Source organism: Opisthocomus hoazin, chromosome 3 (assembly GCF_030867145.1).
Source record: "Opisthocomus hoazin isolate bOpiHoa1 chromosome 3, bOpiHoa1.hap1, whole genome shotgun sequence".
NCBI lineage: Eukaryota > Metazoa > Chordata > Aves > Opisthocomiformes > Opisthocomidae > Opisthocomus > Opisthocomus hoazin.
Window position 1 is genome coordinate 81177600 of NC_134416.1, and position 27237 is coordinate 81204836.

Consider the following 27237-nt stretch of genomic DNA (forward strand, 5'->3'; position numbering starts at 1 on the left):
CATGATGTTACAAAACTCCCTGTTGATATCCTCACCAGAAAGCAAGCATTAGAGCTGCCACTGACATCAGTGAGGACTTCCAAGAAACTGCCTTAAATACCTTATCAAAGCTTCCTCCAATGGACTGAGAGAAATAGCACGTTCAATGAGCAAAATAATATTCAGTCAGATGCTCAGTCATAGGTAGCTCTACTGAATTTCACTAAATATAAAACGTGAGTTTGTATCTCTAGAACAATTTCACACTCATTCTGTCATCTAACAGGATGTGGAGATTTTCCTCCAACCTGTGTTGTAAATAGAATCACGCTAAGCCCCGTTCAATTTACTGCTAGAAAGTTGTACAAGTTTCACTTGGTTTTCAAGGGGCATTAAAAATGTTTTTTGCATGTTATGATCTATCCTGTTAAGTGATGATTATAGATTTTTTTCAGAACAAAGTGAAAAACCCTTTCCAAATGCAGTTTTTGAAATGATAATTACAAAGTTTTTCTTCTAGCTGCAGAGCTTACCTATTTCTTGGCCCTCAAAGAATGTGATGAAAAATACTCCTTGCCCAAAGGCGGTTGTAGACAGAAGACACTACAACACCAGAGGAGAAACAGGATGTGAGCACCAAATAAAACCTGTCATTAACAAGCTCCATGAAATAAAATAACTTGTGATACTAAAAGCAAGCACAAAACAAATAGACCTTTGTTTCACACAGGTAATGGTCATTATTTCCTTTTATGTTTTAACAATACTCCCCCACATACCAGAGCAGTATTTGCTCCACCTTAAAGAGCTCCACTGACCTAGTTCTTAATATTAGAAAGCATTATTTAAATTTGTAACGAGTTATGGACCACCATAAATCTACCATATACTGAAAACATACAATGTACAACACTGTAAAAGCATACAAAAGAGTATACTTTCCGTAGTAAGAGCAGTGTTCCTACTCATTTTTGTAAGACCAGAACTCAAGAGACAGAGGCAGAAGGAACCTGCACACTGGGTGCTATATGCTGAGACTTGTGCAAGGAAATGACTTTTGACTTCCAAGCAGCAACATAGTCACACTGTGTCATGAAAGTACAAAATGTAAAATAAGCAAGTTAGTGACGTAGTATAACACAGAAGTGTGACTGATGATCAAAACACTGACAAGCTCGTAAAGGCTGATTGGGAGACCCAAGCATTACTAAAATTAATAAGTATTACTCAGTGATAAAGTTCTGCAGTTTGAAAGTGAATTGAAATAGAAGTTCATTTTATCTCCTGTTTAAAAATAATGCAATTAAGTAAAGTTTTTGCAATATTTAATACAAAAGGAACACATCCTGCCAGCTGTCTGAAGAAAAAAGTATGATATAGGCTGGCTACTTAGAAAAAAACTCGAAATCATTAGTGGTACAGATTATATTTTTGTACAGAGAATTTCATGCTAGATCCCATCAGCTGAGTCCCTGCCTCTTACGTTACTCAGGTTTCACCATCTCACTTGATGGCCTCTCCCCTCTCTTAAAAAATTACTGCCTTTTTCACATGCTACTGCCTCTAATTTTCAGCAAGTGCAGGATATCTGAAGAGTTATTTTGAAATAGCTGATTTTAAAGTGTGCAAGTTACCTGATGCATACTTTTCCCTCTCTGTGGCTCAAAGGAGGGGAAAAAAACTACAACAACAAAAAAATCCCAAAATTTCCACCCTGCCTATTTATGTCCAAATTCTGCAGTCTTACATCTGTGCTTACTTGTATGCAAAGAACCAATATATTTTATCTGACCAACTGATATTGAAAAAATGACCATTTTTTTTTAATAATGTACGAATTATTCAATGAGCTGAATTGGTGTGTGAGTTATTTTGAAAGAGAAGAGCCATAATGTGTGAAATATGGTTTGCATTATATGATGGTGATATTTGATGTTGCAGTCAGGGATACAGCATGTTATGACAGAACACAGACATGAGACAGCCTATAGCATGCATAAAACAGGAAAGGACATGGAAGAACCAATGCCAAAGAAATAGGTACCTCAGACTGTATACAGAGATAAGCACTAGACAAATTTCTGATTTAATCCCCAATTATAATCAACAGAGAATTAATCACTATTTTTCCTCCAAACAAAGAATGACTTTCAGGAGTAGCACATCAGCCGGTGTGCTTGAAAGCATGGTAACATTACAAATATTTTGAGGCCAAAAGATAAAGACAACTCATGAGCATGAGGAATGCAACTTCCTTATATTTTCTGTAGGTTTACTAAAATTTCCCTGAAAATTTATTTTTGATTCCTTTCTACATTTCAAACATTTTCTCAATTGGATATTTATCAATGTAACTGATTTCCGTTGAAACACAAAAGCAAACAGAAACCTGGGAAAAAATAAGTAAATTATAGTCTAAAGTTTCAAAACTACAAAAATCCACAGCGTAGTTGATAGAGAAAAATTAGAAAAGGGAAAGAATATTTACCATTATAATCTGGTTGGTGAAACTCAACTGGTTCTGCAAGACCAACAAAACTACGTAGGGTAAAAAACTGATCATATAAACAAGGCTGGCACACAGAGCTGCTGTATCAGCACTGCTAAAAAACGCTCCCAAAAAATAGCTTAACGTAATAACCGTAACTCCAAAATCCAGGAGAAAAAGGAAGATGAGGAAGCCATTGCTATGAGCAAAGATACCACTTGCTTTTAAAATCATGGCCAGGGCACAGCTGCTTATTGTGAGCACAATGGTATTCTCCAGAAACCAAGCAAAGAAATGAACGGCTGGATGTACGCCCATTGTCTTCATATACTGCAAGAAAGTACAGAAAAGAGAGTTAAAGTTAGAACACAAAATTTCTGCTTCTCTCTTTTTTTTTTTTTTTTTTAAACAAAACATGTTGCTAACAAAGGATGTCATCTTCCCCTTAGATTACTCATTTCTTTTCACTTTTCATGTGCTATCCCTTCTGCTGCACTCTCCTGGATCAAACATGGTTCTGAGCAGGGCTGCCTCTGAGCTTATCACACACTGACACAAGGAATCGCAGTGCTCAGGCACAACTCCCATTTGCATGGGGCTGCAGGACCAGATGTCAGATTACTGGGTCCTCCAGTGAAGAGTTTGCCTTTTTATACTCTAGAAAGTACTGAGGATATCTACAGCACTGTATAAACAAATGTTTTTTCCTAGTCTCTTACTGAACTAAAAGTAACATATGGATATGTTTGTAAAACTTTATGTATTAGCGTGCACATAATAATTTAGCCAGGTACGAGGTATCACCCCTCTTTTTCAAAAAATGCTTTTAGAAACAAGCAAATACTACTTCTAAAGCATTTTTCGTAAGATAATCAAAATCAAATTTATTAAGTTAATTTAATATTTTAAAGCATTAAAAAAGTAAGACCTATATCACAACACAAAGTTTAGAGAAATTAAATAATTTCCCAAATTAAAAAAAACTTACTCTAGCAGTAGAAAGACCAGTATTATTCTTAAAAAAAAAATTTATCCATACAGAAAATGTATCATAAAACCTCCTGACCTTCCATATGCTTAACATCTGCTAAGGCTAGCGGTTAATATAAGCAGATACTAATCTCATTTTTTCTGTGTTGTCCTCCATTATATTTCTGATAACTATTCAGTACTTAGGAAATTTTTATTTTGGTTTAGGAAGTTTTATCTTCTTAGACCACATATAGCAAAACTATGAAAAAGCATGGAAAATAAAAACCATTCTAATCACAAGGAATTTTTCCAAATAACACTTTTCAGCTTCAACTTTTATGAATCTTTTGCTTGTTGCTTTTTGTCTCAGAGGAAATATTTGCATACTAGGAGGACTGATGCTCAAAGAATGTTGTGAATCTGAGTTGGCAGCTAGAACTAGAACTTCCTGCCCACAGGAAACAAGTGAAAACAAAGACAGCTGGATTATGAGTACATAGGAGTATCTCAAAGTTTAAGTTTTGTATTTCAGTACACTTTAATATATAAATTTTATTTTTAGAGACTTATCTGCCTCTTACCTCTTCAAGATGAATTTCTCTTTCATAAACTAGCTTGCGAACCATGCCAGCAATGGAAACCACCCATGTTAACATCATCATAAGTGGGAAAAAACCCCTATGTTGTTCAAGAATCTATGAAAGAATGTATATGCAGAGTCGTTAACTCCAAAATACAAAATATATTTTAGTAGAATATTAATAGGTTAATACCGGGACTATTCTCAAAGTAGATGCAAAATAAGGTCTGACTTGAGCAATAAGACTTACTCTTCTTCTGATTAGAACTGGGTTTTTTATGTAACAAAATAAATATATGCATTGGTACTATATTATTGTATTAGTATTTGTCAACAATATAACTCATATAATCATTCTTCAGTGCTCCGTTCAAAGTGAAACAGAATTCAGATTCATGTCTATGGCAATGTATTTGGATAGTAAAGAATAACATGAGCTGGTCAACCTTTGCTCCACCTAAACAGATTTATTACCACTGACTAAGTTTAAATTCTAATAGTCATGATGTTTTGATGGTTTTACAGAGAACAATCCTACACTGTTTCTTTTGCTTCATCAGCCTTACACTTTATTTCAACACATACCAGGGACGAACTTACAGTTTCTATATATGAAAACTAGGGATGGAAAGTGGGTTTCTTAGCATAACCAAAGTTAGTTGCACAGCATGTTGACACAGTCTCTGTCCAGCAGACTACTCCACAGTATAGCTGCAAACAGCTCTTAAGGGGTCATTTGTCAGACGGAAGTTGCGTAATGTGTTGTGGTCACAGCTGTTAACATCTGTTATGCTGTAATGTTCTGGTACTGGACATACTAGCTCAATCCTGTGCTGAGATATACATTCATCCACTACAAAGATCTAGTAGCTTCCCATATCCTCTAGCACTAATCTAAGAATAATGAATTAAAAAGCTGGAAGTTTACTTACAGATCACTGGTATGACAAGGGTAAGGCATGGCTTGCACCTGAATGGCTGGCTCTGAGGTGTCTGTCCCAGTCTGTGCTGAAATAATTGCCCTTTCAATCATGTCTTGAAGAGGAATAAAGACGTGGTTGTATTTAAACCCATCAGCTGGCAACTTCTGGGGATGGGATTTCCACACTGGGTTTTTAATCAAATCCGTTCTCATGCTGTAGAGAACACTTGTTCTAATTGTATATGAAATGTGTTGTGGAAGGAGATTGCTAGAAACTTGCGTCTTGTTCTTTGGTGCATTGAAGATGATACCTGACACAAGAAGAAAAGGATCTTCATACCCAAGCTTATATGATTTGTTATTTATGTAGCTAACTCATGGCCAATTATCATATGATAGTAGGATGCATTCTCCTGCCAGTGAAGGCCTCTAAAGTTTCCTGACCCCCAACCCAAGAACGGTAGGTTTCATAGACACTTGCATTTTTTGCCTTCATGAATACAAAATGTAAGAAATTATTCACATGATAAATGGGTTTGCAACAATCAGTTTTATCTGAGAAGATACCTTCTGTGATATGTTCTTTTGAATTTCTGTTTATTCTCTTTGAATCCATATTTAACCATTTTGGGGGACTGATCTCTATTCCAGTGAAAGCAGCTGCCGTAAAATTTGTCCCTCAAAAGGATAAAGACCCCTGGAAGTGACTGAGAAAGCAGATAATACCAACCCACTAAAATTTACTCTGATTTTTAATTACAAAACTTCTTGTTTAGCACAGCTGAATTCACAGTTTATTTTCTCTAGCTCTGTATAAGAAGAAAGGAGATGAAAGCTTAATCTGTAGCTGGAAAGATGAAGTCAAATACATCAAATTTCTTGTGTTTCCTTTCTGGATGACCCAGACTATTTTAGGACTTCTTGATGAATGTGAAATGTTGACCTTGTTTCCTTAGGAAAGGGGAGACATCTTGCCTACTGCCTAGCACTCAGAGATAATATGATATAGACCAATTTACTCTGCTGTAAAGCTGATTCTTTCAACAGGCCAATTTCATTTTCCCATTTATGCAGATGTTTAATTTCCTAAGACATTTTGTGAGGCTATGAAGTGTTTTGAAGACTACAGACAAAGCAAGCAAGGGAAAATCCACCGTAGTTTAATATCTTACTATGGAAAGGAATGTATGCCTATATCTGAGCATGTAATATTGACGTGCTGAACACATCAGGTCCTCTAAAATGCCATCTTTCCTTTTTAAGCATGTGAAGAGATTATACAGCCACAGTACTGAAAAAACTCCCAAGAAATTTCTTGGCTTATGTTAGCCTATGACCCTTCTGTATATAAGTGGAAGCAAAATGGACCTAGAACTTGACAATTCAGTTTTCTAAGGGCTAAGATCTATCTGTCTGTTTCTTCCCTTGAAGGGGTAAACAATTTCATTCCCTATGTTGTACTCCTGAGAATTTTCCTTATCTCTGTTGGTTTCATATTGATGTAGGGTGGTCATTTCCACATTCTGCAAATGGGGGTATTGTGCAGGTTACAGAACAAACGTGGGATTCCAGACTGAGTAGTTTCACTCTCTAGAGCTACTGTGACATGTCTTCTGTTGTGTACTTACAGGAGTCCAGGGAGACAACAAAAATCAAAACAACAGGGTAAAAAAAAATGTGGCACACTTTATATAGACTTAAATGGGGCTCTTTTTGGGAAAGGCTACATGCAACTCACAGCATTTTACGAGAACAGATAAAGTATGTCTAAAAAAAACATTCTTGTCTTTTAAGCTCTTTTGTACAATTAATTGATTCTCAGCAATAAGGATATAATATGGAAAAGGACAGATAGCAGTATCGCAGAGAAATGAATACAACCTTTGCTTCAGAATTTATTTATTCTGAATAAACAAGTTAATTTCTCTGAGGTGTGGGTTCAAGAATAAAACTTACCAAAAAACCCTTTCTTTCCTTCTTTTTGCAAAGCTAAGAGCATAAAAATTAAAATTCAAAAGGATGTAACCTAGATGATCTTGTCATAATAAGTAGTCAAGTTTCCTCAGTAAGATACATTTTTCAGCTCTTCTTATTCTACTTTAAATATTTATGACTATCCTTTTCAATATTTTGTTAGAAATAACAGACTCCAAGGATTCATATGGCAATTCCACGATTAAAATAACGATATAATTAGTCATTACAGCATATATTACAGCATTCAGATGTTGGGGAATACCTCTAAGGTAAATGTGCTTTAATTTTCCTGTATTATATGCGTTTTAATACATAGTTTGAAACTGTGTAAGCTTAATCTACCTTACCAACAAACACAGACAACTACAAAGTCTGATGTTTTCTGTCAATATACATATTAAATAAGGTACTTACTAGCCAAAAAATTATTTTGCTGCATGAGTTGATGAGCTTTCTCCTCCAATTTCTCAACAGAGTCTAAAGGCTGGAAACGGTCCAGTAACACGCAGGAAGAGATATTTACTACAAGCTGTGACAACAGGTCAATCTGTTTACCTGCAGAGCTGTTAAGCATCTTGTTCATCATAGTTTCTAAAATGAGGAAACAAATTGGAATTCTTAAGTTTTAATGAACAGAAAGGTATGTTCTCATTTGCAAATCCTGTAAGATGTGTTGAAAAAAAGGAAGAAATTTTAAAAACATAGGAATTTTAGTGTGAACTTGTGGAAGTGTAGTTCATATTTCAGTGGCTTTTACAGGTCATCAGCTATGTTTTCCTTCAATTTCAGAGCAACAAAAATGTAACGAATTCTAGGAAAGTTGTAGAAAGACGCCATGTGCTTGAAGCTGTAGGACTTAACTTTTCCTTATCTTTCCATAACTACTTGTGCAAATACAAGCGAGTTACTGTACTTTGAACATCACAACAGAGATCCATCTCTTTCATCTGGAAATGTATTGGCCAGTTCTATCTTTGACACTGCAAATATTTCAAGCATCTTCTTATACAGGGCATAAGCATTTTGACTATAGCCCTTTCTTAAAAAAGCAGCTGAAAAAAGCCTACGACCCCACCATTTTGACTTTGATCTTATCTGTGAATCCAGAATGAATGCATATCTCATCCAAAGCCTGATTTTCAAAAACACTGAACCTTTGGAGGAATTCAGATCTTTATGCATTGGTAGAGAATGCAGAGATAGTGCTATATCCTTATGTTTGAGAGAATAACCAGAGAGATAGCATGATCTAGAAACAATCTTATTTCATCTGCATTTAATGGAAACATCTGTTTTTTTCAGGTAATGAACAATGTTACAAAACATCTAACACAAGTTTCCATCTTAAGTTTTTCAAGACTCACTTGAGGATACAGGCTATAAAAAGGGTAGGAGGTCATCTCCTTTGACAACAGTGGTGACAGACAAAGCATAGATGCTATTCAGCGTCAGCACAGGAAATATTACAATGGGAAGGCAAGTAAGTGGAGAAAGGTACAGAGTAGTCTGGAGAAGAAATGTTACCATCAGTGAGAAAGGATAAAAATCACGAGGAGAAGGAGTAGAGGAACAGATAGTCTAGAACTCAGAAGACAGATATATATATCTGCGTGTGTAATTATATATAGCCCTATATATATATACACACATAAAAAACAATCACCAGAGATCTCTTCACCAGCTGATCTCTGAAAGATCTTAATTTGAAATCAATCGTTAACTAAAAAAACTTCTGTCATGAATTAAATTATTGAATATTTTAGCATAAGAAATACCAACTAATTTGCTGCTTGTTTGCAGCATACTTAAGTGTTTCTGGAAGCAAAATATTGTCCTTCACAACGTTCAAGGACTTCTATACTCTAGCGTAGAAATAACACATATATATGAACAGATACAATCAACAGGAAAGTTTTACAATTAAGATCTATAGAATTGCCTGTCTTGTATTTTTCCCATTTATAAGTGTAGCAATTATGAATAAAAAACCCCGACAAACCTGTTTTCACTATTATCTTCATACTAGGTTACATAGTAACTCAGTCCTCCTCTTCCACTTGGCTTGTTTAACCTATCATTAAGTAACTGGGAGGAAATAACTGATTTATGCAAATCTACTCAGTAGAAGTGCTACTTAAGTAAAAGATTGCAAGAAAAATAAATTGATATAAACCAGTAATGAATGAATTTAGGTCAGAAATTAGGAGAAAGGTTCTAGTTATCAGCTGATTGTCATGGTGGCACAGTTTTCAGCGATGATGTTAGAGTTATTTGTTTCCAACTTTCTATATACACATAAAACTATTTCATTACAATGAGGGCAGCAGAGAAATAGCATGGAGGAAAGCTCCCTGGTTTTTTTTTTACTCTGGCTGTTACTTCCCAGGTTACACACAGCTCTCTGTAAGGGAGATTCCTTGCTAGTGAAAAAAACACTTCACATCTGGAAGAAATCGCAGAAGAAGGAGGCGAGAGACACTTGGTAAGCAAGAATCTAAAAGAAAACCCTGTAGCACAACTGCCTCCCAGTGCCTCTTGAGAGGTTTGTAAGGGCTGCACCCAGCAAGGAGCTCACAAGCTCGAGCAGGACAAGGCTTATATAAAATCAATTACACCCAGGAAACTGTTGCAAATTACTGGGTTGGAAAGCAAGTGTAGAGGAGTACAGTTGCCTTGCCCACACAAAGCTAGTTTAGAAAGAAAATAAGGGTTTAAAAAGAAAGCCACAAACTTTTCTGCTATCAGTTAAACATTTACTTTGTTCCAGGCGAGTACAACTGACACAGTAACCCTGTAAAACAGTTTCAAAAACTGAATAACTTTGCAAGGTCTTATAGCATCATAATTTTGTAGAGAGGTTGGAAGAATTCTCTATCAATCCACTCTGTGTCCATGGCACTTCCTGTCAGGAGTAGCAGGGTGAGCACTACATCACTAAGACTGTTCACCATTTTTATAGCATTGTGTAGAAGTAAAAGAAGATACAAAGACAGGCATCTTGGATTTGAGCATAATTAGAAGTCAGCTTAATGTGAGTGCAGATATAATAAACCAAAGGAATATTTGCTTTAGTTAAAAGATAAAATACATAATCACATAGATTAGGTGATTTTAGAAAACTTAAGCTTTGGATAGAAATAAACAGATTGTGAGTGGTAACACCAATAACATATATGGATACATTTAAGACTTTAATTGGATACAAGAAAGATAATTACAGAACTAAAAAGCTGACTCTGTATGACAGTAATGAAACTAAAAAAAAAACACCAGAGGTTTCCAGTAACAGCTGCACATGATTACAGACTAATAAAATGAACAGAAAAACATATACAAACCAACATAAGAGGGCATATTCATTTCTCAAAAAGTAAAATGACAAAGGAAATGTGTAAAAAGAAGTGTAATCAAATTGTAAATGCAGAAGTCTGACGTTTTGGACAGATCAGCTTCACAAAGGCATAAATGCTGTTGTGATTTACAGCCCATATTGATTTTCACTTTTTATACAATGTTAATTTTATCGACTGTATTCCATTAAAATAAAGAAATTCTAGTTTCATAAACCATTGTATTTAAACGATTTCCTACACTCACCATCCAAGACTATTAATGATTTATTACGCATTTGTCAAATGTCCTTAGCTCTGTAAAAAATCTATAGCTTAAGAAACACATGCACAGATTTCTGTGATTATGTTTTCTGCAACTGTGAAGACAGACTTCATAACTCCAGAGATCTTGATATCTACTTAATTAAGTTTGCCCGTAACCTATCATGTAGTTCCCAGTGTTAGGTTCAAATAAACAAAATCCATCTATTGATTATCTAACATACTGAAACAGCTGCATTTCCAGCAGGCCTTGTGGGTTAGGAGACTTGCTCTTCCCTCTCTCCTGTCTTTCCAATTGCGTGATTCTGTGAGGGATTTTTTAGCTGTATTGTGATCCAGCTTCATCATGAGCAGTGAGCTGTGCCTGACCCAGACTAGGCAACAGTTCAAGTGGTTAATAAAATCTCCCTGAGAGGCAGCAGATTCAAGTTTGAGTCTCTTGCCTAAGGAAGATCCTGAGCCCAGCTTCTTACTTTCCGGATTGAATTCTGGACACAATTTGCCATTTTTCTTAGTGAAAGTGTGTGGCAGCTAGTCCTACCCTTGAAACACATCTTTCAAATCAAGGCCATTTTCAACTACATCTCACATCCTGTGTGCAAAAGAAAAGTCAAGCATGTCAGTTCACACCAACCACAACAGCACCAGCTCAAGGCAGTAGTACAATTTCAGACTAAGAATACACTTCATCATTTACAAGCTCTCAGGAGCTTCAGTGGATTTTGTCCATCTCCTCTGTAGAAGCAGGTACTGAAATCCAGTAAAAGTTGCAATTCAGGTCCATTTATTTGTTTAGTTTACCTCTAGGCTTAATTTTTTGACTGTAGATGAGACTTAATCATCTATATTGCTGTGAAGTCCATTTGTTCCAGTAGTAAGGGCCACACAGCCCCTTCATGCAGACATCCAAGAGCTCATCACTGCCCTCTTCCAACAAAAGACCGGAACAGATTTGTGTCTGGCTCAGAATTATCCTAACTCACTGATAACAAACTACACAGTTCTGTCCTCTCTACCACTATCCTCCTCTAGGAAGCACCCAGCTCCCTTTGTACATGATGTCACACTATCTGTTACCTCACATTTTACCTCACTTTTCTCTCTTTCTGGTCTGCAAAATCATGGACTTTTCTTAAATGTCATTAGACTCTGCCTTGGTATGGACAGTTGCTTCTGGCACATGTCAGCAATCGTTTTAATTATCATGCACCTACCCTACTGACAGCAAGTCACACAGATTTTTTTCAACCATCACGTTCTTCTAAAATCTTTCAATAACTTTATTTTCCAGCATAGACTCTTCCCTTCTCCTTCTTAAATCCCTGTATACCCAAAATTACTCGTAATAATCACCATCTCCTCCATTATAAACTGTTCCCCTTGCCATATCTGGCCCTGGAGGACATACTTTGTACTCCTGGAGGTCTCGCTGCCAGGGCTTAGTATCAATGCAGAAAGGGTGCAGCCAAGGCTGGCTATGGCCCAGGGGGACACTGCTGCGCAGCCCCATGCAGCCATCTGAGCCAGGGCCACTCCTTTTCCATCACAGCTATGCAGAGCTGTGGTTAGGCCTGCCGCAGGCTGCAGCGCCCACCACTTCACAGTCTGGCTGTGGATGTGGCCTTGGACCTGCTGATCTGGGCTCAGACCCCTGCCCGTGGGGTGACGTCCTGGCCCGGCCTCAGCATCGCCCCCATGGTCCCTGCCTGGCAGTCCCAGGGCTGGGTCTGACCCTGGTTGTTCTCTACCAACTGGAGCCCAACTTAGCTGCTCTCTGATTATAGCCGTATCTCAGGCTTTTCCAAGGCTCAAGATCACACACAACTAATTCTCAATACAAGGAGAAAAAAAAATACAGACAGCTTTCAACTAAACACACTATATTCAATCTCATTTTCTATTCATTTACATTTAAAGTATATAGACTTCCTTCAAAATTTACTACAAAAATTTACTGCTACCTAATGGAACTGTGGATACCGGGATTCCTTCTCCCTTCCCTCCTTAGGAATACAGCTCCTCTGTTTATAACTCTCCCATGACAGTTTGCCACTTCTAATAATGTTACCAAATTTTTCAGGTCTTCAATATTTTGAAATGCAAATTGTCCAGTCACTTAGAAGAAAAAAAACAATTAGAAATACTTGAGACCAACTCAGCAAGAGAATTTAAAGTCTGGTACTTCAGCATTGTTTAAGTAGGTAAAACATTCAATTTCAACTGAGCGCAGTGTTAAGTTCAATTCTAATAATGGTAATCACTACATGCACATTTATGTACATACCATATCCTTGAATTTTCTTAAAGAGGTTTTCCATGTCCATATCCAAACTGCTTTCTATAAAGTGCTTTATGAAATTGTTTTGCAGTGCTTCCTAAAATGAAAAATGTTATATGTTACATCAGGTTTATCTTCTCTAAAGAAATATAAAATATATATATGTATTCATGTTCAATTCCATTACCAAGATTTCCTGCATAACACCAGTGCACTTGCTTAGCCTTTCGATGTCTTCAGTGTTCCGTTCTTAACAGGTTAACTCCACACATTCCAAACAAACAGCAGCATATACTCGCCATTGCTGTACATCACTGTCCTCCTTTACTGAAAATATTTTAACTGTGAGTCCATTCTAATGTTCTTGTAAATCTGCTGGGACAGAAACCCATTTTCTCTTCCTGCAAGACTTTTGGGCCACTATACCATTACCACTGGCAGTGGTAAAATAAATATCTTTAGAAAACTGGCTTTTGGGCATTCCTTTTACATTTTAACTTCTTTATCTCATCTGCCAAGTTTTGAGGGGGGGGGGGGGGGGGGGGATTATTAGTTCTCCAAGAGCATCCTGGGATCTGCAAGCCTAGTGCACGATGAGTGGATGAGTGGTCGGTGAAGTGGATAGAGAACTGGCTGAATGGCAGAACTCAGAGGGTTGTCATCAGTGGCGCTGAGTCTAGTTGGAGGCTGGTAACTAGTGGTGTCCCTCAGGGGTCAGTACTGGGCCCAGTCTTGTTTAACTTCTTCATCAACGACCTGGATGAAGAGTTAGAATGTACCCTCAGCAAGTTTGCTGACGACACCAAACTGGGAGGAGTGGTAGATACACCAGAAGGCTGTGCTGCCATTCAGCGTGACCTGGATAGGCTGGAAAGCTGGGCAGAGAGGAACCTGATGAGGTTCAACAAAGGCAAATACAGGGTTGTGCACATGGGGAGGAACAACCTCATGCATCAGTACAGGCTTGGGGTGGACCTGCTGGAGAGCAGCTCTGTGGAGAGGGACCTGGGTGTCCTGGTGGATGACAGGTTAACCATGAGCCAGCAGTGTGCCCTGGCTGCCAAGAAAGCCAATGGGATCCTGGGGTGCATCAAGAAGAGTGTGGTCAGCAGGACGAGGGAGGTTCTCCTTCCCCTCTACACTGCCCTAGTGAGGCCTCATCTGGAGTACTCTGTCCAGTTCTGGGCTCCCCAGTTCAAGAAAGATGAGGAGCTACTGCAGAGAGTCCAGCAGAGGGCTACGAGGATGGTGAGGGGACTGGAGCATCTCCCCTACAAGGAGAGGTTGAGGGAACTGGGCTTGTTCAGCCTGAAGAAGAGAAGGCTGCGAGGGGACCTTATAAATGCCTACAAATATCTGAAGAGTGGGTGTCAGGAGGATGGGGCCAAGGTGTTTTCAGTGGTGCCCAGTGACAGGACAAGGGGCAATGGGCACAAACTGAGGCACAGGAAGTTCCGTCTGAACATGAGGAAGAACTTCTTCCCTCTGAGGGTGACGGAGCACTGGAACAGGCTGCCCAGGGAGGTTGTGGAGTCTCCTTCTCTGGAGATATACAAGACCCGCCTGGACAAGGTCCTGTGCAGCCTGCTGTAGGTGACCCTGCTTCGGCAGGGGGGTTGGACTAGATGACCCACAGAGGTCCCTTTCAACCCCTACTATTCTGTGATTCTGTGATTCTGTGATTCTGATTACTAGCATCATTCCTTCGCTGAACTTTAACAGTTCAATTGACACGTATGGGCCACAACAGGATTCTGCTTATTTTCACAAAGTGTAACAGCCATGCATTATTTCACACGTCAAACATGTCAAAACTAAATTTTATTGGGGGGGGGGGGGGGGCACGTGAGTTACACAAAGATGTAGAATGGGAAAAATCATAGTAACAACAATGCTCTTTTATTATTATTTAATATTGCTCTTACCTGTTTTTTATCAGTTGCACACATTGTTGGAAAAAGCAAGTGATATACAAGCAAGTTTGAGAAAATATTTTATTTCCTACAATCTTACCTTTGTTTTAAAGAATTGTATAAATCTTGTAGGTGTACCTACTTGTTTTATTTCCCCTGTTGCCTGGTAATATTTGACGTAGTGAAGTAACACTTAAGTATTTTCACCTCATAAGTTTCTCAGTATCACACTGTAAGCTCATAACTAAAGTTAATCTGCCTCTTTTTCATGTCTTTTTAAATCTGAAGTCAGATAGATGTGCAGTTTTACATGTATAGAAATTCTGTCTAGATCACGTAGCAAATAATTGGAAAGTTGGAAGTTCACCAACCTGCAGTCGTGAGACCATGAGGACATTCCCACTGGTTTTAAAAACCTCAGATATCCTAAGCCATGTCTCAGAGTAAATATTCAAGTTTTCCACAAAGCCAAAAGTGAAATTAGCCTGGGAAAAAGAATAGATGGAGACAAACAAAGTAAATCTGTGCATAGCAAATCTTATGAAAAAGGAAGAATAGGCTTGTTTCAGGTCTTCTGCAACCCCTTTCCATTTCACTTTGATGGTCAGCAGTAGGGATATCTGTGCTTTCTTTTTTCTACTTAAGAAATGAAAAGTATTTGTTGCAGTCTCTGAATATCAAGCAAATAAAGGTCTTCCTGTAGCATGTATGTTTCCTACCTGAAGTATCATAAAGACCTCTTTATTTTATAGTATCTTTTTCATACAGAGTATCATACAGGTGCTTCAGAAAGACAGAAGAAAAAAATGCACTTAGGACATACTCAAATGAAAGTCTCTGCAGGCCTTGTGGGTCTTCTATGCAAACTACTTTGATTGAATATACAATAAAAGTGAAAGTTAGAACCATGGTCTGGACAACAAATTCAACTGACCAATCAGTTTATTTCAAAATACTCTCACAGAGGAAGACTTGAGTATAGCAAAATATTCTCTCAGTTAGACATAAGCTACAATTTCTCTCTTAGCCATTAGCAAACAACCATCAGGTTTTTTTCCAGTCTGTTTCAAACAGATCACAAGTGTATTGAAGATTGGAAAATATTGCAGTATCTTTTTGTTTAAATTGGTGTTATCAGTCACGTAAGTGCATTAAAGCACAATCCAGCATTGTTATTACAAAAGAGATCGTGACATTTCCCAGCAGAGTGTCTGCAATGAGTTGCAAACTCCAATTTGGGACTGCACTTATTGTAATAATTCCTATTGAAAGTACACAGTTTTTGCCATAGTATTTTAGTGCCTTTTGCAAAATCTCACTCCTAGCACAACATGGGAAAACAATTCGTGGTGGTTCTTTCTTCCCGTTTGTAGCACAGAAGGCCCCAAAGAAACCTGTCAGATAATTCAATTTTCCTGAACTAATTTATGCATTTAATTTCTATGAGATTTCCCATTCCACTTCCAAAGGCAGAGTGATGTTAAACATTAAACTCAAGTTTGGTGTCAAATCATCTAAACAAGTTCTCCTATTAACAAGCAAGACAGAAACGTCATGGAATGAAATCCAGGCCTCAACATCAGGATCTTGTAACCCACTGTACAGGCACGATAGTGACAAGCTGAGAGAGTCCAGAAAGGCTGCAAGGGTAGCAAACAGCCAGAACAGGAGACTGCTATTTCCCCAGTACAGAGCAAGCACAGGTCACACTGGAACACAAAGAGATAAAATTTTAAGACATCATCAGAAATTGTTGTATCAAGCAGCTTGGTAGAGCTCAGATCGTAGTGCTTCTTGACTTGATTCTGAACAACTCAAAAGATTTATTTTATTTTGTTGAAGTTACTTTCAAAGAGGTATTCAACTTCCTTACACAAACAATAAAAAAAAAACTTGCTGCAGCAGAATGGATTTTTGAACTTTATATAAACTTTATATAAAGTAACTTCTTTGAAAGAACTTAAAAGCAGCAAACGGGTAAGTTGTGTGCAGGAGGTACAGAGACTATTTAAGACAACATAAGGAAAACTGAACAAATACATATTGCCTATCAAAAAAAGATTTGAGAAAGACCTGAGAACGATCACATGCATGCACATACACTCTACACAACAGGAGACTACTAGAAAACCTCCTTTTTCAAAACTGAAGTTATAACCAAATAAGAAAACAAGAAAGTCTAGGAAAAAAAGGATTTTTTTTTTAATTTTTTTATTCCTCTCTCATTCACCACAGTAGGCCTTTGGGAAATTCCTATTTCAGAAGCCTTCTACATAGAGAACTCTTTAGTGAATCTGTCTCAAATTGAAGCAGCGTAAAAAAAAAAGGCCGTACAATTTAACAAAATGAACAAGAAGTAGTTTCCAGGACAAGAGAACACCCAGCCAAGAATTCTAAGAACACTCAAGGATTAAAAGGTTGAAGTAGTCACTGTAGTGTAACATTCCAATTAAAATTTCCTTGTTATCAGGGAACTGGAAAATAACCAATGCAATGCTATTCATAAAAAGTTGCTAGGGGAACCAGGAGACTACAGACTAATTCTGAAATCTGTACTAAGCAAATTTTATTTTTGCTATAATAATAAATTTCAGTAAAGAGTAGTAGCAGAAATAGAGAACAGAAATATAGTTGGGAGACATAAACAGGATTTTTAAAAAGAAGTTTCCTCAGTTGAAGAACAAGCAAGGAAGAGGTTGTTGATGCAGAACATCTCACCACAGGCACTATAAATACTGAGAGTTTATATAAACTCAAAAAGCAAGCGGACACATTATAGCAGTAAAGTCCTGGCAAGCCTGACCTTTAAGTTTTTGGAAGTTGGTACAGTATTTGGAGAGTCTATCACTTTACTGTTCTTCAGTTCTTCCCTCTACAGCCTTTACTGATTACTGTAGGAGTCAGAACCTAGAGCAAGATGAATGCTTAATCTCTCATGGTAAAGCAACTCCTGTGAGTTTGTATGCTAATGACTAGATGGACTTTGATGTTTAATAGAAATTCTCTTCAAATTCTCTTCTTCCTAATCAGTAAAGACCCATTAAAATGAATATTCTTGATAACACCTAGGCAGGATATTGCCTTTGATTAAAACCTAGAGTCTTCAATATCAACTCCGGTCCTGTCCGGATTGAATATGTCTAAGCCTCTTCCTGATGTAAGAATAAATAAAAATTGTGGTTTGAGCTTATTGAATTGCTTTTATAATGACATATTTAAACAGGCTGACAAGTCAAGGGTGCTTATGCAAAGTCAGACAGGATACGTAAGTTTATAATAAGAATTTACCTAACTTGTTATCAATTTTTCTAATTGTACTAGACAAAAAGGCAGGAAACTGAAATTAATTAATTTGCGAGACTAGTTTTCTTTCTTTCATTTCTCAATTGTCTTGCTACATTTATATTTATATATACACACACACACACACGTATTCTGACTTCAAAGAAAAAGAAAAAAGTTGTCCTAATGCGATTGGCTGAAGATAAGATCAACTCTGAGAATCTTTTGAAATAAGAAATAATTTCATAAGATCAGCTCATCAGTGGCAAAAAGTTCAGTTGCGAAAGCAAGGATAAAAGACATCAGACGTGGTCTTTGAACTCCTGGATGCCAGTTGTTACTGAACTTTTTCGTTCTTCATCAGCACTGCAGCCTATAGAGTGATGGTTGCTGTTATTCTACACATTAGAATTGTTAACTTCTGAGAAGGTAAAACCAGCAACCTCACAATTTATCGAAGAATGGTCAGTTACGCAGTCTTGAAAAAAACAGTCTGTACAAACAACTTAGGGACTATATCTTAGCATACAAACATCAATGTTCCTTTTAGCTTTAATCCTCTACTGTTTTCTTCTAGTAAATAGCTGCCGTGCGATCACATAGTCTAAAGCAAATTAGAACTTCTGTTCCAATTTAAGAATGAGATTTGGCTGTGCAAGGGCTACAGGGTTGGTTTTTTGTAGCTGTGTTCGAGATACCTGGGACAGTATTTTACATTTAAATTTTGTTTCAGTTAAAGCAATACCTGGTAGGCTTCTGCAATAAAATAAATGAAAAAAATTTTTAAAGAAACTTTCCTACTACCTTTCACTTTTACACATAAACAGATACGCATCCATAATCGCTTGTTACATCTACAGGTTTTGGGGAAGGTTGGGAGTGTATTTACACAGATTCCTGAATAAGCTGATGAAACTTTTGTGAGCCTGAGAATACATAATGAGACAACATGCTAGAAGCATCTACCAGAATCTTTGTATTGTTATAGAATACTAAAAAAAAAAAACAAACAAAGAACACAAGTAAACTTCATTCTGAACTGTATTACTTAGTCTTGATATCACTAAAAGATCTGTAGCGGAACACAACATGTCGGGATATTTATCTTTCTTGCAGATGCTTTTAAGAATGTGATTTTGGCATATTAATTGGCAAAATAACATGGAATGCCTTCAGTGTGTTATTCTAAATGTCATTGTAACATAGAATACAAGTAAGTATTGAAAACACTTTGGAATTTATATCATTTCTTACAACTCATTCTTTATAGAATTTGCATCTATATACATCAAGAGCAGCTTCGTTTTTAGCTGACTAGAAATTTGAAATTATTTACACTCAACTCCAGAGAGATGGTCTGTTGCTCAAATTAAGTTATTTAACTGCAAAATATGAAATCACTGAAACTTTATTTCTGATTCACAGCTGAATCAGAGTTTGCACAGAACTCTAATGTGTACTTAAAATAAGTCATCATTCCTCCTTTTACAGAACAGCCTCAAAGCTAATCATGAACAAACATGTCATTGTAGATAATCATGCTCAAGACAGAGCACCTACCACACCAAAACTACAGAGCCAGTAAAACTGTTGAATTATATCAAGTCAGGCAGCTCAGCTACTACTGGTCATTCATACTAGTGTCATTAGAAACATGATCAGTAAGGATGCTCTGTAGGTTGATTGGCTGGGGGTTTTTTGGCAGTAGTTCTTCAGGGGGTTTTTGGGTTTATTTGTTTTGTCTTGGGATTTTTTATGAATAGCTCAGTGACTCCCGCAGAACAGGCTTTCATTCCTGGGGCGTCCCATCCCCACAGCTCCCTATGCTGCCCCTTTGGAGTTTCCATCATAAGAAAATGTTGAGGGCAAAATCTCACTTGGAATACATATATCCTACACCTTGATACAGCATGATTCACATGATGCTTCTCTAATGTGTTCTTTTTGCTCTTTCTATACAAGGTTTAAGGGGTTTTGAACAAAGTTCTGCTTTCCACACTGAAGTGAAACCACTGTAACAAGCAGGATAAAAGTTAAGAAAAATATTTAAGCTTAAAGTGGGAACAAGGTGAGAACTCAGGGTGGATCCAGTTTCCTGAAAGATAATTTTCCAATATTTTCTACCTATCCTGAAAGAAGTGAATTTGCTCAAGTGTGTCTATACCAACGCACGTAGCATGGGCAATAAACAGGAGGAGCTGGAAGCCATTATACAGCAGGATGGCTACAACTTGGTCGCCATCACAGAAACGTGGTGGGACAGCTCGCATGACTGGCATGCTGTCGTGGATGGTTACAGACTCTTTAGGAAAGACAGGCCAACAAGGAGAGGTGCTGGAGTTGCTCTGTATGTGAGGGAGCAACTGGAATGCATTGAGCTTGGCCTGGGGGCAAATGAGGAACAAGTTGAAAGCTTGTGGGTTAGAATTAAGGGACAGGCTCACATGAGTGACATTACGGTGGGTGTGTACTACAGGCCACCTGACCAGGAGGAGGAAGTTGATGAGGCCTTCTACAGGCAGCTACAAGCAGCCTCACAATCACAGGCCCTGGTTCTCATGGGGGACTTCAACCACCCTGACATCAGCTGGGAAGACCACACAGCTAGGTATTTGCAATCCAGGAGGTTCCTACAGAGCATTGATGATAACTTTCTGATGCAAGTGGTGGAGGAACCAACAACGAAAGGCGCTCTGCTGGACCTCGTATTAACAAACAAGGAGGGACTGGTGGAGGATGTGGAGGTCGGAGGTAGACTCGGCTGCAGTGACCATGAAATGGTCGAGTTCAGGATCCTGCATGGAGGAAACAGGGCGATAAGCAGGATCAAAACTTGGACCTCAGGAGGGCTAACTTTGGCCTCTTCAAGGAACTACTGGCAGAAATCCCATGGGCCAGGGCTCTCGAAGGTAGGGGTGTCCAAGAGTGCTGATCACTTTTTAAACGTCACTTCCTCCATGCTCAGGAGCGGCGCATCCCCCTGAGAAAGACATCGAGCAAAGGAAGCAGGAGACCAACATGGTTGAACAAGGAGCTTCTAGCAGAGATCAGGTGGAAGAGAAAGGTCCATGGAATGTGGAAGGAGGGACAGGCCACTTGGGAAGAATACAGGAATGTGGTCAGAGCATGCAGGGATGCGACGAGGAAGGCCAAGGCCCACCTGGAATTGAAGCTAGCAAGGGATGTCAAAAACAACAAGAAGGGCTTCTTCAACTACATCAGCAGCAAAAAGAAGGCTAGGGACAAAGTGGGGCCGCTGCTGAATGAGGCGGGTGTCCTGGTGACAGAGGATGCGGAGAAGGCAGAGCTACTGAATGCCTTCTTTGCTTCAGTCTTCAGTGCTAAGACTAGCTCTCAGGAATCCCAGGCCCTGGAGGTAAGAGAAGAAGCCTACAGAGAGGACGACTTTCCCTTGGTCAAGGAGGACTGTGTGAGGGATAGCTTAAGCGATCTGTACGTCCACAAATCCATGGGCCCCGATTGAATGCACCCACGAGTGCTGAGGGAGCTGGTGGATGTCATTGCTGAGCCACTCTCGATCATCTTTGAGAGGTCCTGGAGGACAGGAGAGGTGCCTGAGAACTGGAGAAAGGCCAATGTCACGCCAATCTTCAAAAAAGGCAAGAAAGAGGACCCAGGGAACTACAGGCCGGTCAGCCTCACCTCCATCCCAGGAAAGGTGATGGAGCAGCTTATCCTGGAGGTCATCAAAAAGCAAGTGGAAGAAAAGAAGGTTATCAGGAGTAGTCAGCATGGATTCACCAAGAGGAAATCATGCCTGACCAATCTGATAGCTTTCTACGATGACATGACTGGCTGGGTAGATGAAGGCAGAGCCGTGGATGTTGTCTACCTCGACTTCAGCAAGGCTTTCGACACAGTCTCCCATAATATCCCCCTAGGGAAGCTGAGGAAGTGTGGGCTGGATGAGTGGTCGGTGGGGTGGATTGAGAACTGGCTGAATGGCAGAACTCAGAGTGTTGTCATCAGCGGTGCAGAGTCTAGTTGGTGGCCGATAACTAGTGGTGTCCCTCAGGGGTCAGTACTCGGCTCAGACTTGTTCAACTTCTTCATCAACAACCTGGATGAAGAGTTAGAATGTACCCTCAGCAAGTTTGCTGATGACACCAAACTGGGAGGTGTGGAAGATACACCAGAAGGCTGTGCTGCCATTCAGCATGACCTGGACAGGCTGGAAAGTTGGGCAGAGAGGAACCTGATGAGATTCAACAAAGGCAAATGCAGGGTTGTGCACATGGGGAGGAACAACCCCATGCATCAATACAGGCTTGGGGCAGACCTGCTGGAGAGCAGCTCTGTGGAGAGGAACCTGGGTGTCCTGGTGGATGACAGGTTAACCATGAGCCAGCAGTGTGCCCTGGCTGCCAAGAAGGCCAATGGGATCCTGGGGTGCATCAAGAGGAGTGTGACCAGCAGGTCGAGGGAGATTCTCCTTCCCCTCTACACTGCCCTAGTGAGGCCTCATCTGGAGTACTCTGTCCAGTTCTGGGCTCCCCAGTTCAAGAAAGATGAGGAGCTACTGCAGAGAGTCCAGCAGAGGGCTACAAGGATGGTGAGGGGACTGACGCATCTCTCCTACAAGGAGAGGCTGAGGGAGCTGGGCTTGTTCAGCCTGAAGAAGAGAAGGCTGAGAGGGGACCTAATATATGCTTATAAATATCTGAAGGGTGGGTGTCAGGAGGATGGGGCCAAGGTGTTTTCAGTGGTGCCCAGTGACAGGACAAGGGGCAATGGGCACAAACTGAAGCACAGGAAGTTCCGTCTGAACATGAGGAAGGACTTCTTCCCTCTGAGGGTGACGGAGCACTGGAACAGGCTGCCCAGGGAGGCTGTGGATTCTCCTTGTCTGGAGATATTCAAGACCCGCCTGGACAGGGTCCTGTGCAGCCTACTGTAGGTGACCCTGCTTTGGCAGGAGGGTTGGACCAGATGACCCACAGAGGTCCCTTCCAACTCCTACCGTTCTGTGATTCTGTGATTCTGTGATTCTGTGAATTTTTAAAAATAAGTACAAAGACACAGTCAATAAACAGAAATAGTATTTCTTTTGATACTCACCTTCTCTATCACCAGGTCAATCATGTTGATGTTTGAATTGTACAGTATCTTCTCATGTAATAAAGGTTTCAGGAAAGTCCATAGTAAAGCCCCGTTAGAAGACTGCAAAATCTCCTGATAAAGCTTCAAGCAAAATGGAGCTGCAAAAACAAAGACAGATTCATGTTTAAGACGGACAACACAAGTAAGGTTGGATTATTATCTTTTTTTTTTTTTGAATTCAAAGAAAACCTTGAGTCTTAATTTTGGACCTGCCACAACACCATGCCAAATACCATCCAACTGCCACCAAGCATTCCCTACAGGTCCCTGAATAGAAATCTTTTAACCACAGTCTATGATAGTGTTGAGGATGCAGAACTCTACACATTAGAGGAGAAAAATAGAATCAGAATCCAAAGAGCTTCTCACATTTGTGAAAAGCAGCCTGTGAACCCCATCTATCCTAAAAGTTAAATTAGTGCATTTTAGAGTGGAAGAACACATGCAAAACCTCTGCCCAGAAAATGAACGCTGGGAGAAGAGTCACTTAGAAACAAACAAACAAAAAAATCCACCTCAATCCACACCCTTGGTTGCTCTGTAGCTTTCTGTTCTTACTTAAGAAAGTAGGAATACACATATTCCTTCAGAAATAAAGATTTTTTTATTTGTACAATTTCATAAGAATCTACCAAAAATAGAGGAAAAAAATTGGCATGATGCTTAACTTCCTGATTTGAAAAATCTAATAAATTCAATTTTTCCATTCTTTAATCAAAAAACAGGTTCCTATGGACGGGGTTATTAATGCATTAGGGCGTACGTCCTTCAGAACTAGGATCCAAGGAATAGCTTCCAAGATACACCACTGTACTTGCTCTCAAGTAAAGACAATGAGTTTCCTATGAGAAACATTTAGCCTTTTATGCCCATCTCACGTGTTTTGGGGCTTTTTATTATTTACTATAAGTAGTTTCAGAAATGTCCCTTTTCCAGCTCTGTAATAACTCCTCAAGGAAGACCAGTTATTGTACGTCATGGAAAACTAGGCCAAAACCATTTAAACTCCTCCTGAAAGTTAAAGAAACAAGTGTCAGAAATATACAATGAAGAACACCCAGTTCTTTGCTTTCAGATTTTTACCTTCTTCAAGGAAACAATCATTACTAAACACAGTCATTGCTAAATGACAGCAAAGAATTAAGAGGCTCCAAGATGGCCAGTCAAAAACATCAATATGCTAAAGGCACATAAGACTTGGTAGTCTGAGTTGGCTGTGATATTCAGAAAGTCATGGGCAAATGTCTTGTTCACAAAACATGTACAAGTTAATCACTACAAAGGAGTACTAATAAAGTGTCTGTGGCCTCATTTTTTTGTTTCTTTTCTATTGTGTTACTTACCAGTTTGTGAAATATGGGAAACAGTATTAATTCACTCATAAGAATGCTGGAACTAACTGATGCTTTAAAGATATTTTGAGGTCCTAAAGTAAAATGTCTTACAACACTCTAGGGTTGCCACAATATTTAAAAAAAAAAAAAAATCATGAAGAAACAGATACTGTTTCTGGCCTAAACAGCTTTGAAAGACACGAAGTCCCAAACAAGCTTTCTAATCAACCATCCTGCTAACTCCATTATTCAAACAGGAAAGAAAAGCAGAGCTGCCTGCTTACTGCTATCCCACACACAAGCAAAGAAGGCTAGGACAGAGCTCTGGCTCCCTCCCAAGGGCCTCAGCCAAGCAAGAGTCTGTTTCTGGGTGTAGCAACTGATAGATGATAGTGCCTTGATTCATAGTCACAGATCCTTCCCTAGTGATACTCAATCACTGTATTCTTCTCTTGCACAGGGCCACTGAGGCACTAACAAGGTTATTAATGATATTAAAACTAATCAGGTTAAGTCAAACGCATATTGAGGACAGAGAGCAAAGGTGAAATTATACAAGAGCTAAGAGACTTTCTGGGCACTTGGTAAAGAGAACAGAAATATCAATTATTAAAAAGTTATTTTATCCAGAGGGCTTGCATATCTTACTGCACAATAATACCACAGCTTTGTGTTCACAGAAGAAAAGCATGCAACAATAAATTCTCAATCTTGTATCTCAAAGATATATTTTTAATATCAAGTGCTTTAAAAATCCTAACAAATATGTCTCTAAGACAGGAATCCTTGTATTTATTATTCGCAAAGATAGAAAACAACCAGAATTACTTATATCTCCTCCACAGTTACGTTGTAGCCATAAAACTTTAATTGATCAACCTGTGTGCTCAGGACTACAGTGTCAGCTGAGATGTCAGCTGGTATATAAACATTTCCATTTAAGAGGGAAGAATTTATTTAAACTCTGAATTCATACTTGTAACTTGTGATTGATAGTTTTTCTTACTTGAGTCTTCAGGAATGCCATATTTTGCCATATCGTCCTCCAAGACGCCCACGATTCCGGGCATGTCAATGAACAGGTTTGCATTGCTGAAAAATGAAGACTCTTCTTTACACACTGCCTTGATCATAGACCCCAAGGATCCAAGAGCTGAACTTCTGAACTGCCCACCTTGCAGGAACTAGAACAAACAAACAGAAAAACAGATGAATCACAGTTGCTTTTAGCAGCTTCAGGGAGTAGCCCTGGTGTTATCTCAATATTGGCACCCAAGGAGACTGACAAAACTAGACTGCTGAAACTGCCTACGAGAAATAGGGCCTGCTGTGCTCTTTTTGGTTCTCCTGACCACCTTTGCCATGAGGGAAAAAACTGCCAGGATACTTGATGAAAGACAGTAGTATGATGTACCAGATTAAACTTTGAAAAACTGTGTATCTTTTAGGCAGAAAAGGAATGAAAATATCAAGGCAACTGGACTACAGATTCCTTGATTACAATGCCAGTTTTCACAAAGTCTGCTCTTCCAACAGATTACTCCTGTGTCACAAACACAGCAGAAACAACCAAAGTCATTTTGCATATGAATGTTTGCAGTGGAAACTGTTGCTAAGACGAAAAATAATATTCAAGTGCATGTGCCTTAAAAGCCTGTTTTTCAAGTACATCTTTTAACTTCTGAGATGTGCTTCTAGCTTTTGCACATCTTGAGTCAAATTAGCATTTATTATTTCTGTTTGCTCATGACTAGCACATGCCTAATGAAGAGAGCAATCTCACTGCTTTTATGGCTTAAGCACCATCATTCACCACATTCAAAAAAAAAAAAAAAAAACCATGAAAAACAGCCTCCTCTGTGTAGCTTCATTTTTCAGATAACACTCTCAGTTGTAGTGGTATCTCACAGAAGGCTGTACAGGTGCGCAGTTCTAAGAGAGGATACAAGTGCAAGGCAATGTGCTGCTAGAGGATAACTGAAGGATGCATTGGCCCACCTGATACTCATTACTGTTGCAGATGGTTTTTAAGAAAAACATAACTAGACTATCAGATATCATTTGAAGACTGCACAACTGGCAAGTAGAAAAAAAGATTGTGATATGTCAACCAAATACATCTGACACTGAAAGAAAAAATTTTATCCATTTTTATCATTGGATTTATTTTTTTAAACAGAAGAATCAATTTTCAAAGTAGTACATCACTTTAAATAAAGAATAAATCACAGACAGTTTATAGATTGTGCTGTTAGAAACAGTTTATCCTGATCAATGCATTTACTGAAGTGCCAGGTGCTTCTTTAGTAATCCTGGAGGAATATTAGAAATTGTTATTTAAACCTCAGTGTTGGCTGCTCCCAAAAATCGGACTTCTTGCATATGGTTTCCGCATAGAGCATAATAAATAAATAATACCTAGATTTCATAATACCATCATCTACAGTTCTTTATTAAATCTGTTGGCATGGACTTCTTCATCAACAACCTGGATGAAGAGTTAGAGTGTACCCTCAGCAAGTTTGCTGATGACACCAAACTGGGAGGTGTGGAAGATACACCAGAAGGCTGTGCTGCCATTCAGCGTGACCTGGACAGGCTGGAAAGTTGGGCAGAGAGGAACCTGATGAGGTTCAACAAAGGCAAATGCAGGGTCCTGCACCTGGGGAGGAACAACCCCATGCACCAGTACAGGCTTGGGGCACACATGCTGGAGAGCAGCTCTGTGGAGAGGAACCTGGGTGTCCTGGTGGACAACAGGTTGACCATGAGCCAGC

At 39.0% G+C, this 27237-nt stretch overlaps 1 protein-coding gene across 1 annotated transcript in view; it reads right to left on the reverse strand.

The window, feature by feature from the left end:
* The window catches only part of ABCA13 (ATP binding cassette subfamily A member 13), a 228576-nt gene that overhangs the window by 128856 nt on the left and 72483 nt on the right, over positions 1–27237 (reverse strand). The window contains 10 exon segments of the mRNA XM_075415298.1: positions 513–582; positions 2468–2797; positions 4021–4115; positions 4118–4134; positions 4952–5252; positions 7333–7509; positions 12817–12907; positions 15095–15208; positions 23085–23224; positions 25467–25644. Of these exon segments, the coding sequence (XP_075271413.1) occupies positions 513–582; positions 2468–2797; positions 4021–4115; positions 4118–4134; positions 4952–5252; positions 7333–7509; positions 12817–12907; positions 15095–15208; positions 23085–23224; positions 25467–25644 (1513 nt within the window).